A 25757-nucleotide genomic window follows, 5' to 3' on the forward strand; every position below is an offset into this window, starting at 1 on the left:
AAACGGATAAGGTCTCTGCTTTAATAGAACATCAACTGGACTTCAAATTCTTAGTGGTCTACCTCCTGGCAAGCTTTGAACCGATGCGTTTTCTGCCTTTGGATAGTATAATCCCCCTCACTCCTAAGCCTGTCTTTGCAGTGTCATTTCCACTTTACAACCTGGACAATGAGGACAGGGATCTGAACAAGATCTAAATGCTTGAAATGTTTTTTAAGCAAGGAACTTGAAACGATATTTCTTTTTCTTTACAGAACTTTCATCTTGCAGTATGTCTTTGCTTTCCTGCATTGATATATTTTTGGGAATGAAATGTTGACCGTGTTTTGTGATTATGAATAATAACCTTCACAAATGTAAAATGCATTGTTCTAATTGATATATTAAATTTTTTTTTTTCAATGTATATTTGATTTTAGCTTTTAGTTTGACGGTAGAAAGTATCTCGATATACAGTACCAGATGGTTTAATTTGTTACAAACGTAGTCAATATTTAGGCTTGCATCACTTCTCTTTGTCTGCATTGATTCATGACTAATCCAGGCTTTTGCTTACCTATTTCTAATAGTGCATTTAAGTTTTTTGTCCAGGTCCAATATAGGTATGTTTTTTCTGAATCACCTGGATGGTAAAATTGAACCCATTCTGTTGAGAGCTTGATCTCTCCAGAAGGATTTGTTTTTATTGTGGCTTTCAGAATCTTGTATTTGACCATGAAAAAAAACAAATAAGAGTGAAATAGAGTTCTTAAGATAACCCTGACTAAATACTCATATAGCTGTAAGTACTCTTCCATCTGTCTCGCTTGCCAATTTTCAAATGAAGAATTGAATATTGAGTGCAAGTTTGTTCCGTTATACAGGATAGATCTTTATGTAGCAGGGAAAGCACATCTTGTTTATGTTTTCTTCCATGCCATGGTACCGTATTTTATGGTTCCTCTATTGGCAAGTGCTGTGGTTTATGGTCCTCCATGCTGTGCATGGGAGAGAAGAGGGGCATGATGCTGTGCTCTGCTTGACAGGATGAAATATCCTCACACTTAATCCTGATTGCTGTGCAAGGTGGCATAGCAGTCATAAAAATGCAGCCCCATGCAGCTTCCGAGTGGGTCGATGCAGTACATTAAGATGAGGAAGTGAAGCTAAGATATGCATATGGAAGTTTGTCATTTGCAATCCTTTGGGAATAATTTAAAAAAAAATTGGTAATTGATTAGATTATAAAATCAGCAGTACAAGTTTGTTAAAAAAAACCATGCCTAAATTTTGGAATTTGTTTGCCAAGAAAGAAAGAAATTTCAGAAGAAGAGTAAGATTTTTGATTAAACTCTCTTCTTTGACATCTTATGCAAATTGCATCAAGACCAGGAGCTTGCATTAATTATATAAATGGTCTTAATTCTTTGAGTTTTAAACTCAGACCTACTACTAGTTTTATTACTCTCTATATTGCTGCAAAACGTTACTTCATCTCTATGTTCAGAGACCATTAAATATTGTTAGCTTACGTAACTAGGTAGGCAGAGGATGTTTGTGTCTGTGTGTTATCAAATACCTTTCTGCCTCTCTGAAGGGAGCAGAAGAATAGTGAGAAGGAAAGAGAGAGAGAGAGAGTGATCTCTTCTGGCAGGGGAGTGCATAGGAAGAACAGCTCTACCCTTCCCAGCTGACAGCTTACTATCTGCATGTCTCCTCAGTTCACATTCAAAAAGAATTTGATTTGAGTGAACCTTCTGTTAGACAGAGGGAATTAATTCCAGCTCGCTCCAGCCACTTGGCATCTGCCTTGTCTGTCAGTTGAAAGTTGTGAAACTTACGGTGCCTCTTGTCACAACTCAAAATTTCAGTTTTGCTGATATAAAAGGAAAGAATAGAATATAGAATTACCTTCTCTTTTCACCGCTGTGGCACTGCAGGCTGTCCTTGTGTAAACCAGTCACCTTTCAACTTCATGACTAGGTGATGTAGCTGGATGTTACATAATACCAGTTTGACCATGTTTTCTTTTAAAACACTATGACTGCACTGGCAGATCTTCCATGTTCTTTTGCCAGAGCGCGGATTCAACATCACACTGACCTGACACAAGCCTTCCACTGGACGAATCCATCTGACGAATGGGGATACGGCTAAAAATGAATGCTGAAGTGATTCCTGACAAAGTTTGTAAAAGAATAAAACAGGCCTTTGTAGCAATAATTTCTTTATCCTGAAATGCAGCTAGATAGGTTTTTTTAACAGCTATTTTTAATGAATAATTTGTCACAAAGGAAACTGAAGGTAACACTTTATTTTGAGGTGATGTTACAGTGTAATTACACAATTACTAAGCACTACAGTTAAGCTTGTCTGGTTTCAGGTTAGTTGCTTATCATTACTGTTATTGTTATAGTAAATACATGTAACTACATCACGTTAAAACTAAGGGTGTGTTTATGTGTGGGTATATAAATGTGACCCTGGACCACAAAACCAGTCATAAGGGTCCTTTTTTTTCTTCTTCTCAAAATAGAGTTTTTACGTCATCTGAAAGCTGAATAAATAAGCTATCCATTAATGCATGGTTTTTAGGATAGGACAATATTTGGCAGAGATGCAACTGTTTGAAAATCTGGAATCTGAGGGTGCGAAAAATAAAAAGTTCTAAATACTGAGAAAACCGCCTTTAAAATTGTCCAAATGAAGTTCTTAGCAATCCATATTATTAATCAAAAATTTAGTTTTAATATATTTACAGTAGGAAGTTTACAAAATATGGAACATGATCTTTACTTTATATCCTAATGATTTGTGGCATAAAAGAAAAATGTATAATTTTGACCCATACAATGTTTTTTGGCTATTTCTACAAATATACCCCAGCGACTCAAGACTGGATTTGTGGTCCAGGGTCACAAATTATATATATGCTAAAGAACCAAATTTAGATGGATTGGTTGAATATTTGAAAAGTTATTGTTGGAAATGTGATTATTATTTTTAAGCATGACAATGACAATGTTGTTGCATCAAATATCAAACCAAGTTGCATCTGCAAACAAAAAATGCTATACTTTTTCTCTTACCTAACTTTTCTTAGCCTTTTTCCCCATTTATTGATTTAAACTGCCAGTCTCAAGGTTATTTTACTGGATGTATTATATATTTTATTATACAATGCAGACATTCATACATTTTTAAATGGCCAAATACATTTTGGGGGTCACTGTAGGTCAATGCATCCAGAGATCCCCCTTATTAATATTTCTCATTGTATGCCAACTGATATTCTACCACTGTTGGGTGAGTTACCCAAAATGAACTTTCCTTTTCAACTTCTCTTATGTCCTCCACAGGGGGAGGAATTAAAAAGCAGAGCTGCAAGAGTTGCAAAAAAAATCTTTTCCCTGCAGCAGCGCTTCTTACGAAACGGATCGTCGAGTTGAAGGGAGAGAGAAGGCAATGAAAGGGAGGGGTAGAGCTGAGGCAGAGGGAGGAGAGAAGAGGGCACACGTACCCGATCAGAGCACAACAAACGCCAGTCCGCCCTGAGCCTGGGGGAACTGAAGGCTTCTCACTCAGTCAGCAGGACAGAGTACGCTGGACCAGGAGCTTCAGACCGCCGTGCTCAGGCTGGAGAAACCTGCCAGCGAGGCACAACCTCAACACATGATCACAGAGCAGCAGGAAAAGGCAAGACATCATTGCTCTGATTCTCTCTCTCGTTCAAGCTTGCTCTCCGCACACACTCTCACTCATTCTCCTTGACGCACACACAGACACACTCCCTCATTATCTTACATGTGAGTGAGGCTATTTCTCTCCATCCCGAGCAGAAACCTCTGTGCTATTCTTACACAGCTGCAACGTTGCTCCAGCTGCTGTTCTCAAAGGGAACGGACGACAAACCTGTGCTTTTCTGCGTGGCGTGTCATTCAGAGACTTGCCCGTCAAGCCTAGTGGGACATCCCGACCATGGAGGACACTCTCACCTGTACTCCCACCACATTTTCCCAGGTCTTCGGCCGCCAAGGACAACTGATGCAAGCTAGTAAGTACCTGAGATCTGTCACATTGGGTCCGAAAAACACGTGCATTGCAAGGTTTTGTCAATTTGCAGGCCTTGGGGTGGTAAATATCAAGTCTCGGCTGAGTGCTTTCTTATGGTCTATGAAAGCTTTGCTGGTCCACTGCAAATCCTGATCTCTTGGTTTAGGCACCCAGCATGCAGAGAGAGAACCAGCTTTTCTTCCCCGCTGCTTTCAGCCCGCTAATGAGCTGCACACAGTCAAGAAATGTGTCTGCGGGTGTGTGTGTGTCTCATCTTGCTTATAGATGTAGTGATCTTAATAAGTCAGTCATGAGAGCTGAGGCTGAAAGAGGAACATGAAAGTTATGTTGAGCAACTAACTCAGATTTTTCAGGGTAGAGTGAACCTCTCCAGTGCAGGAACCTGCTCCTTGACAGCTTCATAAATATTGTACTCCTAAGCATTGATGAATTATGAATTTTGTCTTACAAAAAAAAAAGAACTTCCAGTGCTATAAATAGGTGCCGCTTCATAATTTCTGTCTCACAGGTTTTACTTCTGCATTTAATGACTTTATACAGGTTTCATAAAGTATTGGCTTGTAAAAGCGTATAAGAAAATTTCCAACCCTCGTCTTAATTTAGAACAACCACAGATGGAAACTAGTGACAAATTAACAACTCGTAACTAGGAATAAAGCTTGTGTAACATATTCAAAATTAATATATAAAATCTTTAATTTATTTGCATAAAATCTGAGATTTAATATACATACACTGTAAGGTGTTATTTATGTGCCAAAATATAAACAGACTACATGACAATATGAACATTTTTAAATAATATTCACATATTGTAATGTATTTTATTTATAAAGGAGTGTAATTTAAAACCCTCTATTTATAGTACTTTTTTTAAATAATTCATCAGTGCTTAGGACTGCAATATTTATGAAGCTGTCAAGGAATTATAGTACTGTTTTAAAATTACATTTAACGTTCTGTTAGGTGATGATTGCTTTATGAAGAAATGTACTTCTACAATGCTTTCACACACATCTCAGGTCTGTATAAATATTTTATATTACCTTTTTTCTCACATCAATGTTACAGTTTAGATGTCGGTGGAACAATTGAATTAAGGAGACTTGCAGCAGGATGCAATTACTCAAACAGAAGTTTGTAAATGCCGGAGATAATAGCCATAATGACAATCCAAACAGATTTTAATTTGATGCTTAATTCCATGTCTCTACACATTAACATGCCAATTAGCAGATATAAGCCATGCTGCCGAGTCGCCGTTGAAAAACAGGTGATTACCCAGTTCCTCTGGGACAGAGTTTGAAAAGCATGCATCTATAACAGAAACCCTGGAGAATATCAGACAGTGAAGATGGTCCATTCTGAGCTTAGACTTTTTGTTTTTGATTAATGCTTTCTTTCCAGAGCAACTCACAGTATTGCTAAAATGCAACCTAAAATGTTTGTGATGCAAAATATCAGTTTTGCAAAAATGCTAAAAAGGCATATTCCATATGATATGGGCCAAAAAAAAAATGTTGTATAGGTGTAGCCTTTGCCTTTGGGTTTATACTCCATGATATCAGTGCACCGTTTTTTTGTTTGTTTTTTTTCTTATGGAAATGTCCTTAAATTACCTCCCTCTGCAGGAGATCGTTGCATTTTAAACCACTAGAGTGTCATTTAAAATTCATTTTTTACTTACAGTAACTGCATCTTTTCTAGAAAAGCCAGTCATTTTTGCAAAGTGTGTTAAAATGATCATTATCAGAGTTGTATTTTATGTGTGGGTGTTTTGAAATCATTATAGGGAACAGCAGCCGTGAAACAGAATGGTTTAGGGGTGTTGGGTTTGCTTGGATAAAAGTGTCTCTCTCTCTGTTTGCTCTCCTGAAATAGAAGAAAACTTTTATAAATAATGCCCTTTGTTTGCTTTATTTCTGTGAACTCATTAGCTGTTTGCTATGCAGGGATGTATTAGTGTCTGCAGAGTGTGTGACATTGCCATGATTCTGCATGTGGCTTCGGAGCGCTGAAAGCCTCTTTACTGAATTTGTGTTTCTGAAGTGCCTGAAGAAGAGACTCCTCTGCAATATATATCTGAGCCTCGGCGGTGCTGAAATACTGTATGTATTACCATCAGCCACTTCTCTGGAGCTCTTTGCTTTGAATGTCTCACATTCTGGATCATCCATAATGATGAGATTTTGTAGTTTCGAAACATTCTGATGTGTTGTTCCCCGTGGACACACTGGACGTGGAATTTTCTGAAGTTTCTGCCTTTATAAACAATGAACCGATTTGAAACGTCTTTCATTTTTTCTTTCTAATTTGCATGAAAGTCTTCCAACAGGAGGATATGGTGGTGCTTTTCGGTGCACTTTCGCCTTGAACAGTTTTCTCTTTTAACATTGATCAAAGTGCCCTGTTTTTGCTCCATAAGTGTTTTGAAAGATCATCTTCAAGCGACGCAAAATGATCCATGGCGTAGGTCATTGGCATGGGGCGCCGATGCTTTTATGTTCTGTGTTGGTGTTTAAATGGGTATGCATGAGCGTGGCTGAGATCCAAGTCTATGCACTCACCCGCCGGCACACAGACTGTTTTGGCTGGCGTAACAGACATGGCTGGACGGGGCTGCAAGTGTGGGCTCATTTGTGTGTGTCTGCAGATGTTAGCGATGGTACAATATGTAGCGCCAGTGATTCTAATAGGGACCTGCAGGGCCAGACGGAGTTACACGGAGTCTAAGGATGTGATGACCTCTTTTCCCCGCTGCATGTTTGATTGAGAAGTTCTTACTCTGGAAATAAGCCTTGACACTGCATACCAAGTATGACCTCACACATATATATTTACATGTATATATATATAACATGCTTGATTCTTATTGGTAAGTTGAAACAATCTGCATTCAAACATTTTCATGTAATGACTGATAATTTGTATATTTAGTAGCAATTTCCTATGGGCTAGTTTCATGCTGCATCACTCTGCGCTCTCTTTTTTCTCACATAATAAAACAATTTCAACTCAGTTCAGTATTACATGTCCATTTATGTGAAATAATTACTGGATGACTATACATTATTCTTTAATTATGTCTCCAGAATTTAAGTATTTTAGACAAAATTTGTAGAATATAAATTACAGTGTGCTTGATCAATTATAAAACTAGCTGTTCACTTCCAGAATAAACATTTTCTAATAATTTACTCACCCCCATGTCATCCAAGATGTTCATGTCTATCTTTCTTCAGTCGTGAAGAAATTAAGTTTTTGCGGAACGATCCCACGATCCCAGCCAAGGAATAATAGTCTTGTCTAGTGAAATGATTGGTCATTTTCTAAAAAAAACATTTATATACTTTTTAACCACAAATGCTTGTCTTGCACTAGCTTTGCCATAAGTATGCGCGAGTTTGTGCATTGTTTAATCACGTTGGAAAAGTCACGTGCGGTTAGTTCTTCATCTGTGTACTTTGGTTCAAAAAGGTAGGGTAGGGCAAAAACCTCCAACTCCAACCTCCAACTTTTCTCTTCCAATTTCAAAATCATCTGACATCTTTTTTTACCTTTTTTTGTAAAGGGTATTTGACTTTCTTTGCACGTTCGCTTTGTAATCACTGGGTCGTGATCACGTGTGACCTTTCCAATGTGATTACGTAATGTCTGAAGTCAAGTTAGTGCAAGACAAGCATTTGTGGTTAAAAAGTATATAATTATTATTATAATTTTTTTTTTAGAAAATGACCAATCATCTTGCTTTTCTTAGGCTGGGATCGTGTAGAGTCCTTTAAAGGGATACTCCACCCCAAAATGAAATTTTTTAAATTAATCACTTACCCCCATGTCGTTTCAAACCCGTAAGAAGAAAACAAAAAGAACAATTTTATTCAACAATTCCTTTGTCAACAGTCTCCTCTGTGTCTCGCCATATGACCGTATACTGCATTTGCTCTTCTGTATCAGCCGCGCCACAAGGATGCGCTGTTTCTACGTGTATTTAGCTTTGATTTGAAAGAAAACAGCGCCTCCTTGTGGTGCGACTGATACAGAAGAGCATAGACAGAAGAGCATGTTGACAAAGGAATTGTTGAATAAAATTGTTCTTTTTGTTTTCTTCGCTCACAAAAAGTGTTCCTGTCGCTTCATATAAGCCAGATGAAAGTGAAAGTGAAAAAAAAAAGTGAAAGTGAAAGTGACGTGACATTCAGCCAAGTATGGTGACCCATACTCAGAATTTGTGCTCTGCATTTAACCCATCCGAAGTGCACACACACAGAGCAGTGAACACACACACACTGTGAACACACACCCAGAGCATTTGCACATCTGGTGGCAGATGTAGTTTTCTGACGACGACTTTCATACCTTTTATGGACCTTGACACTGCTATTTACTTGGCAGTCTATGGGACAGTCACAGGCCTCCCGGTTTTCATTCAAAATATCTTAAATTGTTTTCTGAAGAAGAACGAAGGTTTTACGTGTTTGGAACAACATGGGGCTAAGTGATTAATGACAAAATTTTCATTTTGGGGTGGAGTATCCCTTTAAAATTTCATTGAAACCCTGCACCTTAAACCCATTGATCCCCATTGGAGTCCACTATGTGGAGAAAAATCCTGGAATGTTTTCCTCAAAAACCTTAATTTCTTTTCGACTGTAGAAAGAAAGACATGAACATCTTGGATGACATGGGGTTGAGTAAATTATCAGGAAATTTAAATTTTGGAGTGAACTAATCCTTTAAGCAAGTAGGTTTAAATTTTGGTGTGTAATTGTAGTTTTATATGTTATGCTTTTTGTGTGTGATTTTTTGTTGTTAAGTGTTTTTGGAAGTCAGGTTTGCTTTTGCCAAGTCTTATTTGCACCGAGCCCAAGAAGATGTCACCTTTCTGCATCATTGGCCCGACGTAGAGGAGGTAATATAGCAGTGGGAAAAGAATAGCATCAGCAGAATTGTCTAGAGGTTAGGACATATTTTCATCTGTCACCTCTCGAGGGATCTTGTCCAAAAGCCCTATATTTGTGAAGACAGGGCACAGTCAGAGCTTCCATAACCACAATGTAACAGTGACACTGAAGCCAACATAAAAGTGTTTAATAACAATATTTTCTTTCTATCATAAGGTATTTATTATTTATTTGGAGATAAAATGATTTATCAGTTTCTCATCTATTGTCCAAATACAGCAGATTCACGTCATTTATATATATTTATATATATATATATATATATATATATATATATATATATATATATATATATATATATATATATATATATATATAAAAACATCTTATTTTACATATTTAAATGTCAGTAGTTTTTGCCACTAGCAAGTTGTTGGTTGCAATGTGACGACAAACACCAAAACAACACACTGCTACATTGCTTGCATAATAATCTATGACTTCTTTTCCCATATGTTTTCAGGCATATTTTCATGGGACATTAGATGCTCAGAGACTCACGATTTAATATCGTGCATATGTTGCTCACAACAAAATGTTACTCGCAACATTGTACTGTTGATCGTTTCTTATGCACAAGATTGCAAAAATTGATTGCCCTGAACCACTTTCTTTGCAGTGGTTATATTGTAGGTTTACTGACAAATCTTTATCGACCTGGAGTCATTAGATGTCCCTCACGAGGCCTGACTATCACTCCATCTGGGTCAATAGATGGCTAATTCGAGATCTTCTCTTTCTTAATCACTATTATTGAATGTCACGTCTATGTGATCATTGGCTTGAGAAGCTGCTGAGACGGAAAGGCCTCGTGTTCATGCCATTTGATTTTTAATTTCTAATTACTGTCACAAAATGCTATAACAATAGGCCTGCCAAGTTTTGTAGGGAAGACTTTTGTACCAGCGTGAATTGGCTGGTCAAATGCCGCAAATATTAATTCCTTGAACTTTGGTGTTCACAATTGGCCGCAAATCCATTTTTCTAAGTCTATTTGACAGAAACTGGTTATAAGTGGCAATGCAGCCGTTAGTGCAGAAAAGGCTTAGCTTACAGGCAGCGCGTGTTGATTAGAGCGTTCTCATGAATTTTAAGCAGGGGCCAGTTTTGTTTGAATTTAAGCTTAGGAGTTTGGAGATTTCTGAACTATTTCACTTATAATAAGAAAAGTGATGTAACCCCCTCTAAACTGCAAGAAGTACACACAACATTTCCCCTGGAGAGTTTCCATAAGGAATAAGTTGAAAAATAATGTAGCACATGAGCCTGTGTGGATTTGCCTGATGCTGTTTACTGTGAGGTTAGGTGTGATTGTAGGCTAGCCTGCAAATTGGCATGCCAGTTTTATCCAATTGACGGGTTACTTTGGAGCCTAAAATTGCTTTGGATATCAGTCCCTACACATGATGTTCTGAACTGCTCTGAATAGTGTTTACATCTGAGGGAATATATTTTGACAGAGGCAGCTGGCAAGACTTGAGCAGCTAAAGAACTTCCTGCATGCAAATTTGTTTTCTTCTGAAACCACTTCAAAGGGACCTCGCAACGTGTCTGTGGCAAGTGCGTCATATTTTTAATTTATTTATTTAGAAAATTTGACACATCATCCGGAATGTGGGATTAAATCCACATATTTCATTTTCATTATGTAACTTGAAGACTGCTTAATATTATCAGATCCTCCCCAGCCTCCCCCGTCATTCTCTCTTATTTTCCTCGCTGCAGTCTTTGTGCTGTAGAACTTTTTTACACAGGGGTCAATTTCACACCTTTCTGAATTTACGCATTTGGGAAATGCTGTTGCACTTTCTCCTGTCTTTATTGTACATGAAACCTTGTACTACAGTTTTATAGCAAAGAGCTTGTTTTGAGATTAGGTTTCTGTCATGCTTTAGTAGCCAACCATCCGTTTTTAACATCTGCAGCAGCAGATTATGCTGCTCTCTCCTCTCCATGGAGAGAATAATTTTAATCACTTGCAGCCTATTTGGTACCTCTGCCTTTATATAGGATTTGCTGTATATCCAACCTTCTAACTGCCTCTTTTTCAACCTTATGTCGAGTCTTATCTAAAGTATTCTGCTCACCCAGACTGCATTTATTTGTGTAAAAGTACCGTCAAAGTTTAATTTATTTGTGTGATGGCAAATCTGAATTTTCAGTATCATTACTCCAGTCTTCAGTGTCACATGATCCTTCAGAAATCATTCTGATATGCTGATTTGCTGCTCAGGATATGTTACTTATTAATATTATTATCAATTTTAAAATGAGTTCTGCTTTATCTTTGAGTGAAAACCGTGATAAATTATTTGATGTTTAAACAGTTACACATCATTTGTAACATTATAAATGTCTTATATTGTTACTTTTGATCAGTTTAATTTGTCCTTGATGAATTAAAGATAAAAATGGTAATGTATACGTAAACCAGTAAAACCAAAGTTCAGTAGATCTAAATTTGTGGACTCCATATTGGAAAGAGTAAATTTTTCAATTTCTGGAATGAAGATTTTTGTATTTAAAAAGTCTCTACTTTAGCTTTTCAAATGAAAAAATAAATGTAAAGGTGCAGTAGCAAAACTCAAAGCTTGATGGCTGCCTACATGACTTTTTCATTGTCGACATGAACATTCATGAGAATGTGGATGTCAAACATTTAATAAATCATTCACCACCACCTCGTGCGTCAATCATAAAATGTGATTTTGATTGATGTAACCTTTAAGAATGGCACACTTGCTGGAATTTTCCATCCAGTTAGCTTGATTGTTGGTTGGAAAACCATGTGCATTATTACTCTTTTGTTTTGTGCGTTATCATGTAGAGAGGTCGCTCAGTTAACACTGTTATTATCTGTTTCAGCCTTAGACACACACCGCTCTCCCGTCTGTGTGCAAGACGTGACTTGAATATTAAACCAGTACATTTTACTGCTCAATAGTGATGAGTCTCCTGACGTAGACTAGGGTAGACGTGTTTTTTCTCTTCGGCAGACGCCATTGGCTTAGCCTGTAGGATTGGGACATATTAAAGAACATGGGTGGAATATTCTGCCTGCTCTTCCTAGATGCATTATGAAAACTGTGTTGAATGTTATATGCCTTGACTTTCATTTGACTTAAGGCTCAAGCTTTATCTTTGCTCGTTCTGCCTCATCCTTTGCTCAAGGAGGAGTGCTGCTGTCATTTGCTTGCAAAATGGCAGATATTAGCAAACAATTCAGCTTGTGTTGACACACAGGGATTGAGAGGTGTGACAAAAGGGGTTTATTTTAAGCAAGATTAAGCAAAATGAGGACACTGCCATGAGTTCTGATGTCAGCAGCCACGTTGGCTTTGCTCGGTGACATGTAATAGACTAAAGCTTATTAGTGATCAGTCACACTTTGGGCTCCCTCCAGGCAACGCTTGATTTAGACATCTGAGGCAGAGCTGGGGAAACTTTCTCGCTGATTTAAAATGATTAAAGGTATTACTGCGATGAGAGGTACATTCAGGGTTAAAGATGAATGCCCAGGCAAAGGTAAATGTCCTCCTTGTTCTTTACTTCCTTGATCAACGTAGTTGGGGTAGTTATGAATCAAAATTGTGAATCATGTTTATTTATGTTTAATTAATATTATTATTTATTTGTTTGTTTGCCAAAAATGATACAGACAGCTTTTGGTGAACCATAGTATACATCTGAAATGTTACATAAAACATTTGAAATGTATTCATTTTGTATAGGTGATTTTCTTAGGTGCATCTAGTATTGGAATAAATGTAACAAAAAAAAAAAAAATACACTAATCTAGAAAAATCTGGTTAATTCTCAGTATTATTTAAGACTACTCTAATGATTTTTGTAAGTATAAGTATAAATGTAGCTTTTATATCTGTATATAGAATAGACACATTTTAATATGTATGCTGATTTGGTCAAATAACATTTCTTATTATAATAATATTAAAAACAGTGCTACATTTTTTTCTGTATTCTTTGATTTTTGATTTTAAAGTTCAAAAGAACATCATTTATTTGAAATACATGTAACATTATAATGTTATATTTGTTTCTTTAAAAATATATATATGAAATTAATATATATATATATATATACTGTGTATATATATATATATATATATATATATATATATATATATATAAACTATCAGATGGATTTTTATTCAGTTCAGACATGCCTGGAAAAAATGCTTTTGTAATTCACCCGCTTCCCAGCATGCATTACAGCATGAATAATTAATAGGAATGCATTGTTTGACTGTTTGCCAGTTTTATGTAGACTGTTGTTGATTTTGTTGTCACATTTAGTCACTTATTGTCTTGTGATGTCAAGATGTGTTTGTTGTTCTGCTTAAAATGATGTTAGCCTTGTTAGCTTGATGTACCAAACGTTGAGGTCTGTGTGGAATTTAAAGCTATTTTTAACGAATCGATTTAAGTAATCATGTGATGATTATGGTTTCAAATTTGAGATGGAGCATGTAACATTGAACAGTTTAAAATCATGTAAAGACCTTGTAGAGAAACTTCATCTAAATAGGTCATTGTTACAGGGATGGCAGGTTTTATGTCATAAAAAATGTGACATTTTAAGTTCACTTAAGAGTTTTACTTATAATTGAATATTTTTTTATGTTCCATGAACACCTTATTTTCAGTGCATGACAGGTCTGTCAGTTTTTGACATCTGAGGTGCACCGCTGCAGAGAGTTCAATGTGTGCAGCCCACTGAAGGCACATGATTGAGTCAACATGGCAGTAACATTTTGATTTTGACGTAACCTAGCTATGGGCAATTGACATGTTTTGAGAAAGCTAAAGGCTTCCTGTGCTCTCAAATGCCTGGATCAGCATTGTTCAGCTATGGATGGAAGTAAACAATCACAATGCATAGTGTAGCCGCCCTATAATTCAGATTTATGGAGGGGAAAAGCCACCCTCTGCACTCTTCATAACTGTCTTTCGTCTTCTCTCCCCATCAGACTGACTAACGGCAGGATGAGGTCATATTCAGCAGCGGCAGGCGGAGAGGAAATGAGACAGGGGTGAAGAGATTAATTCATGCAGGTCTTGGTCTTGTGCGGGATGAGTGATCCATCTATCATGGAACTGAGAGCCTGCTCTCCTTGCACTTTGAGCAGAGATATCTGGATTATGTGCTGAAATGGCTGGAGTGAGGCTGCATTTAGTGAGCACAGCATCTTCAGCAAACCCCTTTAAATATTTTATAGGTTTTAGTTTAAGTAGATGCTACAAAAAGCTTGGCCTGATACATTGTTTCATCCATGTCTCCTCAATTCAAACCAGATATTGCTTGTCAGCTTCGGTATAAATAATTCATAATATTGTATTAGTGTTTGAGTGCGCATCCATGTTTAGGAATGGATATTTTGAATAATTTTGAAGTCGAGTATGAGAAATTTAAAATGTTATTTTTATCTTATATTTTAACTTGCATATAATTTTAATAAAAAAAAAGAATTATTGTTTATAATATAATTTATATTTTGTTTTATTCACAACTACTGTATATAGGCTAATAGCTAAAAATATGCTTAAATACCTAAATACCTGTGCTATTCAGATTGGGAAGTCTGAAAAAAAAGTTAATAGTGAAATTAGCATATGAAATAAAATCATTATGAGATATAAAAGCCACATTATGAGAAATAAAAAAATAAATAATGAACAATGTGAGAAAAATAAAGATAACATTTTTTAATTTAAAATGTTATTTTTGCTTCATATTTTTAACTTGCATTTAAATTTACATTTGAAAATACTGAGAAAATAGAAATTATGTTTGAAAATTTAGTTTTATTCACAAATAAATTATATTTAAAAATGAGCTTAAATATCTGTGTTATTTTATGGAAATAGCACATGAAATAAAGTCATATTACAAAAAAAGAATTAAATTTAAATAAAAAGATGAATATTAATATATTGACTATAATAACATTATTAACTGGTGTTAATAATATTAACTGGTGCACTCACACCCATTTTGAAAAGAAGATTACTCCCATAGAAGTGATTCACATAAACTCTGTATGTGTGTAAAGGATAGGCCTATTGCATTTTTTCAAATATTGCACTATTTTATTTTTAGTTTTCCGGAAACGTCACGCCCCCTTACCATTACAGGTAGTTGTGTGTTCCCGGGGGCGGGGTTTATGTAAACATAGGGGTTAGTGATATCACAAACCTAGGAAGAAGGTCGTTGTAGCTACAGTACCAGCCATTTTTTGTAGTCCTTAAATAATGAATTCTTTGAACTCTGAGCGTCATAACTTTGCAGACGTTGTTTATGCTCTAACTAAAGTTCAAAAAGTGAAATCATAATCAACCACCCCTTTAACTGGTTGCTTATCAGCATGCTTATTATTAACATATTGGCTGTTTATTAGTGCTTATACAGTACAAATTCTGCATGACCGTATTCTACATCCCTAATCCTACCCTTAACAACTACCTTACTAACTATTAATAACCTGCAAATTGGGAGTTTATTGAGGCAGAGGTCATAGTTAATGGTTTGGTAATGGCGAGAATTGGAAATATCCTGGAAAAAATCGGTAAAGTCCCTTATATGCTTAGGGATCAATACCAACACTTTGTGCGTAAACGTCAGCTCCAGACAAAGTATCACATGTTTTTTTTTCCAAATTGCCTTTCTGAAGAGCTTCTTGGCACTCTGTAAGGCTAATGTTGCTAAAGCTACCATTGTCTCTGCATGTTTACACTGATGACTGACTTTTAAACCAAGTGTGTTTTCTGTAAAGATAACAGGCTTCTACTAATAGTGGAATGTTTATTTGTATTCCAGAGCTTGGGCTCTTGAAGCTCCGCCCTCTTCTGTAAAGGGGGCCAAGTGTGTCAGCTCATCTGCATTTAAAGGGACAAACACAAAAATGGCAGGTTTTGGCTCATACCCTAAAAGTGGCAATTTTAACAAGCTATAAAAATTATCTGTGGGGTATTTTGAGCTAAAACTTCACATATACACAATTTTTTTAATTATTTATTTTACATCTTGTAAAAGGGGGCATAATAGGTCACCTTTAAAATAAAATACAACCCAAACTTCAAGAATATGCCCTCTAATTGCAAAATGATTCACAGGCAGAGAGTGTTTTGGATTGGCTAAAAAGCATAGAACTGGTATAATCTCTCTGGAGCCTTTTTCAGTCATGTAGTTGTGCATATGCGCTATATGACATGGATATTTCAGTGCAAAATGATGTTTGCATCACAATGCACTATTTGCGAACTACGCACTTAGCGCCCTAAACAAATCCTCGTTGCTCCGCGAGGTCTCATTTTTTTTTGTGTAGGAAAAGTTTTTGCGCTTCCGTTCTCTTTTTTAGACGTGTTTTGAGAAGTGCTGACCCACTTTTCTCCTCTGAATATGACAGGTGCTGGCATTCACACACAAACACCCTTAATTGGCTCAAGCCTTGTCACAGGTTCTCCCTGTAGTCCTTGCTTTTGCAAAGGCACATCATCGAGGCATTAAAAATCGACGTGCGCTGTGTCAGTGCTAATCTGCCTCAGGGACGCCTTTACCTAGTCATATTTATCTTTGCTTCGCATGTAAAAAGTTCCCTTTGAATGTTCTCTCAAGCCGAGTCTCAGCAGGGAGACTAGGCATATATAGGCCTACTTACATTTGCATTTATATTTCATTTAGCAGACACCCCGTACCATACTTTTTCCCTTTGTATGTGGTCAGGTGGTTCTTAATTTCCGCAGTCTGAATGTAAAAAAGCCAGCAGCGGCTTGCATCTCATGAATACATTTTGCATGTGGAATATTCCACAGTATCAAAGGTAATTTGATTTCACAGTCGCACATCAATATGAACCGAATGTCAGTCGACTGTTAAGGTCTTAATTATTGTGGCGTGGCATTTTATATTCAGAAAAGCCTGTGGCAGGACCTGTTTGAATTTAATTTGCGTCCTTTTGCATTGTGGAATAGCGCTTGTGAGTATGCAAATGCGATCTGACCTCTTTGTTTAGTGGGATCAATATGGACAATTAGGCAAGCACCCTGTCCCACACAACTGCTTGTCTACCCTATTGTTACATGCTTCATTACAAGTGTAATTGATGCTTTGTGCTTCTTGTAGCTCTAATGTCAATTTAATTCTCTCTCGCTTTTCCTCCCTAAAAGGACTGCATAGTATTAAGAGGAAAAAGGTAGAAAACATGTAACGCAATTCCAAGGCATCCAGCTAGTCTACTGTAAGCCCTGGGCTGGTTATCTAAGGGTCAGAAGAGGCTTTTATCTTCAAAAGCTTTGTCAGAGCTTGTATTGGAATCTGTTTTTCCAGAGGCTTAAATTCAGTGAGAAGGCGTCCAAAGAATAGCGAGCTGTACTGCAGGATGTCTCACTAGGTGGCGGACTGATCAAAGATTTCACCTGAGCAAGGGGCAGCCACTCCGCTTCTAGTGTGACACGGCTGTATCACAACGGTGTGCAAACAGTGATGCCTCCTATCATGCCTGCAGTATGTACACTACTGTTCAAAAGTTTGAGGTCACAACAATTATATTTCAAATTAATGCTACTCTTTTGAACTTTCTGCTTATCCAAAAATCATGAAAAAATATAACATATATATCACATTTTCCACACAAATATTAAGCAGCACAACTGTTTTCAACATTGATAAGACATTTCTTGGGCACCAAATCAGCATATTAGAATGATTTATTAATGATGCTGAGCATCACAGGAATAAATTATATTTTAAATTACACTCAATTTAAAAACAGTTCCTTCATGTTGTAATAATATTTTGAAATATTACTGCTTTTTCTGTATTTTTATCAAATGGATGTAGCCTTGGTGAGCATAAGAGATTTCTTTCAAAAATACTACAGTAACCTCAAACCTTTGAAATGTATATTGTGCAGCAGAATTAAAAGTTCTGTGTACTGCATTCAGAATGCCTTTCATTTCCCTATTCTATGGTGAGTAGTAGTCTGTGTATACTGTGCACAGTATGCAAATTTGGATCATACTTTTAACATTTCAGTAATGTCTACACTGTGTATAGTATGCATATTTTCTGTATGCTATATTTGCAAATACATACTTCCATACTGCTGTTACTATTTAAATGATATGTAGTATGTATGCATGTTGTGCAGTTCTGTATGTATATATGTGTATATATATATATATATATATATATATATATATATATATATATATATATATATATATATATATATATGTATAATGTGTTCAGAATCGCATATGTCTCTTGCTATTTCTGCAGTACTGTATGTATATTGTGCACTGTATGCAAATTTAAAGAAATAGTTCATGAATATATACGAACATGTTTTCACCATCAGGCCGTTCAAGATGAAGATGAGTTTGTTTCTTGATTTGAACAGATTTGGTGGAGTTTAGCATTACATCACTTGCTCACCAATGGATTTTTTTGTGGTGAATGTGTGCCGTCAGAACAAGAGTTAATAAAAACATCACAATAATCCACATGACACTAGTCCATCAGTTAATGACTTGTGAAGTGAAAAGCTGTGTTTGTAAAAAACAAATCCTTCATTAAGATGTTTTTACCTTAAACCGTTGCTTTCGTTGCTTCCACAATATCTTTTATCTAATATCTCTTATTTCTCTCTCTTTCAACTTATTTGTTTAATCAGACCCAAAAGGTAACATGTTTTTCAATAAACTTGGATTAAAAATTCATTCATTTCTGGGATAATGTAACATGTAGCAATTTGAAACATTTATTTCTGTATTCTGCATTTTTGCTTTAAAAAAAAGTAGTATGTTTTAAGCAGTACACAAGTATTCCATTCCTTACATAGTCTCTCTCTCATTATTTCTCATTATCGTTAAAATAAAATTTGTTATCAGCATACAGTGTGCCTTAACCTGAAACCTGAAACATATATTATAATTAAAAAAATATATTATTAGATTTGTATTTATTAATGTGTTTAATGTAGTTGAATCACGTCTCCTCAGATTTACATTCATTGCTTGAGTTGCTATAACTTTCAAAACCATATGGGGGCAATATTGTCTCTTTAGAAAATCAAATGTATCAAATATTATGTGATTTAACGGTTGACTCAAACACTTTAAGCACTTGAATAACATCTTAATGCTAAATAATTAAAAATGTGCCAAGACACCTTCAGTAAAGTTATTTTTTAAACAGTAAATAAATCGAGCAGCAACATGAGGGAGATATTCTTTTCCTCAGTCTTGTTGATTAGGTAACACTTTTAGTGATAATTGCAGCTGCTGAGGTGTAATGAATTTGACAGAGTACAAAACATAATATAATAGCAATGCAGAATGCATAATGATCAGTTTGATTGGTATTTTTAAATGTGAATGTATCATAAGACAATTGTTCAGCTGTGTGTGATGGGAAGCATTTCCCGTCATTGGGATTCTAGCATAGCAGACAGATGGGTGTGAGAATATGATCCGCAAAAATTCTTGATGATACTACTGTTGAAATAAACCTAAGAACTACAGTCTACAAGACTACAGTCACCAGAGCTCTGTTGCTTTAACAAAATGTCAAGTGTTTGCATGGAAAATCCTTGAGATCGAAGCAGATCAATAGGCAATTAAACAACTCGTTCATGAAGAGAAATATGCAAAAAAGGAACAGTTCAGAATACTATAATTGAGAAACAATCAAGACCACAAGCCCTTGTGTGAACTGCTTCAATTGGCTGTGGACAAATTCAAATTGTGCTGTGGGGTTAATCTTCTGTGAAGAGCGGGTCAGTGAGAAAACCCTGAGCAACTTTGCTATGGTCTAGGTGCAGCCATGATTAAGTGTGACAGGTAAAATGAGAGCTGATAAGAATGTTTTAGTCTCTTGCTGATATATAGCCTGGCTGCGGTCTTCAGAGGTGATTGGTTGACATTTGCTAAATGTTACTTCATTACAGAAACACACTCAACTCGCTGACTTGTTAGCAAGTCTCTTTCCTCTAACATTTAATGCTAATTTATTCACTGCTAACATTATTGCGTTTGTAATTGAGACAGTTGAGTAACCCCTGTTAATATGTTATGTATGCTTCAGCTGCATTTATGCTGCATTTAGTCACCAACTGTGAGTTCAGTTCCCAGGACTAGAACATTTTGTTTCTTAATACATTCATAGATGTTAATATAATTTAATATAAAATGAATAGGACACATTTATTATGCATAATGTTACATATTTAATTGTTGTTAGTATTTTACTGATATTAGTTTTTTTTTGTTTATATATATATATATATATATATATATATATATATAATTATATATATATATATATATATATTATATATATTTATATATAATTACATTTGTAGTGATTTACTTATAAGTAATTTGTAATAAAGAATTATTTTTCCAAAAATAATAATTAAATAAGCCTTTTTAATAAAACAATTTAATAAAATAATTTAATATTGTAACAATATTAGAAATATGAATATAGTTTAATATAAATTAATGACATGCACAATTTTTTGATTTTATTTTGTTTATATATATATATATATATATATATATATATGATTCCATTTATAATGATTTATTTATAATAAGTATATTTGTAATAATAAAACTAAATTTTGAGGGGTTATGAGCACAGAATTTTCTCACATGCGTCTCTAATCGTACACAATGATTTATTTGTTTAGGAAACACCCCAGTGTTCAATATAGTTCTCAGTGTAAAGCAGTCAAGCAATCTATGGAGTACAGCCATAGGAAAAAGCTCTCTGACTGATAAGAGCAAAGCCTCGCGGCATGTGTGACATTAACATTGATCTGAGAGCAAAGGAGGGCTGCTTTGTCACCATGGAAACCGGAGCTGAGACAGTCTTAAGTTAAACTTTCATTTATTGATGTAGGGAGTTTTCCCCACCCTCATTTGAATTTTGATTACAGCGGCTGTTGAAATACTTTGAATTTTGTGTAGAAGAAAAATGAAGTTCATTCTGTCAGCCTTTTTATTGATAGTAGAGGAACCTAGCAGGTCCTTTTAGCAGTCTTATCAGGGAAGGACTTTTTTAATACTTCAATAAATATTAATGCAATTACTGGCAGTCACAAGCACAGCACTACAGTCGTGTGCAGTGAAAAAGTTCAAAGTTGTAATATCCTCGTAAGCCTGGGATGTTTCGTGAAGTTTCGACTGCATATTTTCCATCACCAAAGAGAGTTTTCTTTGTGACCGCTTCATACTGAATGTTTCAGAGGGATTAAGAGCAAGTATGTGGGGAATTTTTGAGTTTTCTGTGGCAATTTGAATTTTGATCAAATGTGTGGTCATTGGCGTGTAATTCCACTGACAGAATACTTGAGCTTATGGAAACAATTCACCTACGGAGGTTAAATGGAAGACAGAACGGATGAACATTTCTGGAGGGGCTAAATGCGAAATGAGGAACATGACGAAAATTCAATTTAAAGTTGCTTGTATAAATCTTAAAGGCTGTGCAACTTTTCTTAAGACTCAGCAGAACTTCTAATGTATCCCAACTGATAAGGGCACATTTATAAAAGCCCAGGTTCAGTCTATATGAAAAAGTTTCCTTTTATAATTTCTATGCCTGTGTCACACTGACAGTTTTGCACGACTGATGTATTCAAGATTATTGAAATCAGATGTAGCACTCCCTGTAATTTGTTTACTTTTGGAGAATATTATTATTTAGTTCTGCTGTGCTTCTGGTTGTATTTTATCTTGCGTGACTGCTGATGCACAAACTTTTAAATGCTTATTCCATCTCTCTTCTTTAATTCCACCTCTGCCTAGTAAACGTCTCTGACAGTGCGGTTGCATTCAGGCAGTCGGGGCTGTAGTTTGGAAGAGCTTGAGGGCTCAGGGGACTGCAGTTTGTGTATGCCACTGATTAGAGGCTTTGTGGAGGTGCTTACCAGCCCCATGTTCCTCTCAAAACCAAAGAAGCCTGTTGCACAATGAAAGTCAAGGTGGTTAAGGAGGCCTCGGGGGAGCTGGCTGACAGGCTGGGAAAATGGCAGTGGATGGATGTAAGCTGAGGGAACAGCATAGCGGTGCGGTAACTGCTGACCTGCTTCAGTGTTTGTTTTGGAGATGCCTGAAGTTATGGCTTGTGATGAGTCTTTCTACTATATAGTCCTTAAAGTAGCCCTCCAGACCTTTTTCTGGAGGGCCACTGTCCAGCATAGTGTAGAGAAGATTACCTGAATGTTGGTGTAGAACTTTTGCATACAGTTCAAATAAATAGTGGGCTGTAAATATCACAGTTATTTGTCATGGACTTTTAGTTTGTTTCTCATCACTTTCCTGTTTCTTTTGTTCTATTTTCCCACCACTCATCACTTTCCATGGACACTCTTTAATCATCACAGCTGTGTGTTAAGTTCATCATCTCTGTGTATTTAAGTTCTTCTTGGTTTTCTGTTTCTTGTCGGTTGTTGTATGTGTTTTGGTACACACTGTTACACATTTGGAAGTTGTTCATTAAAATTACCTTTGTTTTGAAAATGTTACTTTTTTCATCTTTAGAATTTCCTATTTTTTGAAAGTAAAACTCCACATATGACAAGAAACACTATTAAAGTAAATATATTTTTTTAAAGTTTCTATTTTATTTTCAGTTTATTGTTTTTACTCTATCATTGTTATTATTTTCTAGACTCAGATTCATATTTTGTAAATTTTGATAGTGCTGGCAAAGTTAATGCATTTACTGGTATTATCAACAGATGTTTAATAGCATAACGTTTATTGGTACAGGCTAGTTTCTGTATGTTTTTTTTTTTTACATTTAATATTTTACACCTAATATATTATAATCCAACAAAAGCTAAAAAAAAAAAAAAAACATTTTATTTTAGTTAGTTTTGGAGTTATGAAAATGTATTTTAATTTATTGTCTGTTTTTCTTAGTTATTTTACTTTTTTATTTTAACAAAAATGTTGTCATTTAATGTTTGACAAAACACTGCATCAGTGATGCCATAGGACATTGTTATTATTATCTCATAACTGCATGATGTAGAGAATTTGAAAAAGTGCATATTAAAATCACACGAAGGACTATCCATTTAACTGTTCAGACCATGATTTTGGAAATCACCACATTTACATTTTTTTCTCTACCGAGAACTGACCTTGTACAACATTTTAACAAGCCTCCCTCTCTGCCTCTCACTCCCGCTTGAAGCAAATTGCAGAGGTGCAAAGGTCTAAATGTTCACAGATGGCTAACACATGCTAAAAATCCCCGGCTGAAGAACACAGTCGTTGAATGAAAACAGTCATATGTGTGGTTAATCTTTGCCACTTATCTTTTTTTTTTCCTTGTGCCACTTATCTTTTTTTTTTCCTTGTCCTGTTTAGCCAAATCATCATGTCCAAAACTGCAAATGCATTAACTGTCTTTGTATCAGGAATGCAGGTGCAGGCTCACAGTCTGCCTCTCAGGAGACCATACAATCAAAGGCACTCAGGGAATGGATTGCACACTGTCAAAGATAGCCGTGTATTACGGTGATGTAAACAACAAAATTGCAGGTTCCTGAGTGAGTGATGCAAATGGTGTGGAATTCTGTTATAATATGCAAAACAAAGGCTTGGAAAACTATAATAAAACTGTCAGAAATGTCTGAGCTTCCTCTGCCTTGCAATTAGCATAACTATTCCATATGCCAACTTCTGGAATCTGATTTCACCCTTTGTTTGAGAGAATGGGAACGTGCTCCCCCCTTGAAGGCAGTTTCAGCCATTTCTTGTTTTTTTCTGTTTCGTCTCCATTTTGATTTGGTTGTGTTTTTCCTTGGTAATGGGGTGATCCCGAATGCATTCCCTTGAGCCCTTGAAAACCTGCGAGGGACCAAACTTCCATTCATCTAACTCTGCTCCTCACTTTTGAAGTGTGAAGCCATTGGAAAGCCCTCAAATTGCCTTGGCAGTCAGTGCCCCATAGTGACTCCTTTTGCTCCCAGCAACTACAGTACAGAGGAATCAAAGAGCTCATCAGATCCCCTCTTGAACAAAATAGTACTCAGAAACTTGCTTTCTTGCTTTCTTGCTATCATCTTTCGTTGCTTGTGTTCTGAATGCATTAGAAATGCTTTTGTAGACCTAAACCAAATTTTAATGGAGGATAAACTGCTGTTAAATTTCAGTATGGCAGTATCATGTCAAGGCTGCAATGAACACTCTGATATTGGTAAAATAATGCATTTTAATTTATCAGGCATTTCCATATTTTTTTTTCAGATAATTCATCATGAAAATTTTTTTTTTAAATGATTTTGCAACACACCTTAATCCATTTGATCCATTGGGAAAATGTGTAACTAATAAGATACATAAAATGGCATTTAGACTGTTGTTTTGCATTGGATTAAAACAAGCATAAACAAGATCATATCATTTATTGAGATTATTAAGCACTTTCTGTTTATTTTCCTCTATTTCCTCTATTTTTAATTGAATTGGCCTGGCAGCATTTTAAGGCATACAGTAGGGGCTGTTCACATAATAGAATGCATTTTAGCAATTTTTTTGTGTTTTCTTTTTTTCACATTTTCTGCGTGAATCGGTCTATATTGCCCAGAAATGCTGGGACTTTGCATTGTTTGTATCGCCCTCAGAACGTCACATTTACAGACCATCAGTCAAAAGGTCTGGCTACATGTTACAGACTGGGTGTCACTTATAATTATTTTCATTTTATGGACACAGACTTCTCTGTGAATCGTTTTGCTGGTTACATTGTTACACCAGTAGGTGGCAATAAGTTACTTTCTTTATTAGTGAGTCATTGAGTCATTTACTGAACCAATTCATTCAAACAAACTGATTCATTTAGGAACGCTACAACACTGCGAATCAACAGGTGAATCAACTTTTTGGAACTACAGAGCAGAAAAACACAAAGTAAGTGGGAAAATTGTTTTTAAATTGTGAAGGATTCAATATTAACTTCCTGATTATTGAACTGTTGCATTTTTTAAAATAACGTGCACAGTCTTGCTTTTGGTCGGATTATCATGTCTGCATTTAACTGCTGTGTGCAAGGCTGCTAATATTGCTTAAATATTTTGTCTCCTTGTTAACAGAACTGTTGAACACTCGCAATCGAGCTTCAGTGTTATTCAACTGCACTCATGTGACAGCACTAAAGATAACATTGTTATGACGCTAAATGAAATATTCTCAAGTGATGACTGTTTCAACATGATCATAAATAGGAGAGACAGCCAAGATGTTTTATATCATAATCCTTAATCTCACATGTCCCGGTTTATCAAATTCACCTCCATCCAAAATAAACTCTTTTGTCTGAAAATTGGTGAGTATCATTCATTTGTGTCCAAGCCTGGTCCAAATGCATAACAGATTACAGATCTGTGTGATCCATCCTATCATCTTATCTTTGGCTCATAAAGAACTGATCTCTCGATCCATAAAGCCCCAGCTTGGTTTATGACCCTTGAAATCATTTTCCACTCGTTCTCAGAAAGTTTTCATATTTTATCTTCTGTCGGAACGTTTAATGTGTCATTTCGCTCTCTGAGAGAGGAGTGAGTGTAGTCATTTGCATGGTAATGTGTTGCAGGGGCCACGCTGGCAGTGTGAATGAGTGGGCGGCCCTGTGATAGCTTCAGCATTGGGCTCTTCTCATCTCCTGTCAGGCAGGGAGAGAGAGGACACCAGCCATCAGTT

At 35.9% G+C, this 25757-nt stretch overlaps 1 protein-coding gene across 4 annotated transcripts in view; it reads left to right on the top strand.

Moving 5' to 3' along the window:
• Nucleotides 1-3456: 3456 nt before the first annotated feature.
• kaznb (kazrin, periplakin interacting protein b) overlaps nt 3457-25757 on the top strand; it is a 134257-nt gene continuing 111956 nt past the window's right edge. For 2 of the 4 annotated variants that reach the window (XM_019090795.2, XM_019090797.2), the window contains exon 1: nt 3470-4033. In XM_019090795.2, the coding sequence (XP_018946340.2) occupies nt 3958-4033 (76 nt within the window). In that variant the 5' untranslated portion in view covers nt 3470-3957. Of the gene's footprint in view, nt 4034-25757 lie in introns of all 4 variants that reach the window. The other 2 variants (XM_042734089.1, XM_042734088.1) reach the window with 2 other exon arrangements.

The sequence above is a fragment of the Cyprinus carpio genome, chromosome B11 (assembly GCF_018340385.1).
Source record: "Cyprinus carpio isolate SPL01 chromosome B11, ASM1834038v1, whole genome shotgun sequence".
NCBI classification, from domain to species: domain Eukaryota; kingdom Metazoa; phylum Chordata; class Actinopteri; order Cypriniformes; family Cyprinidae; genus Cyprinus; species Cyprinus carpio.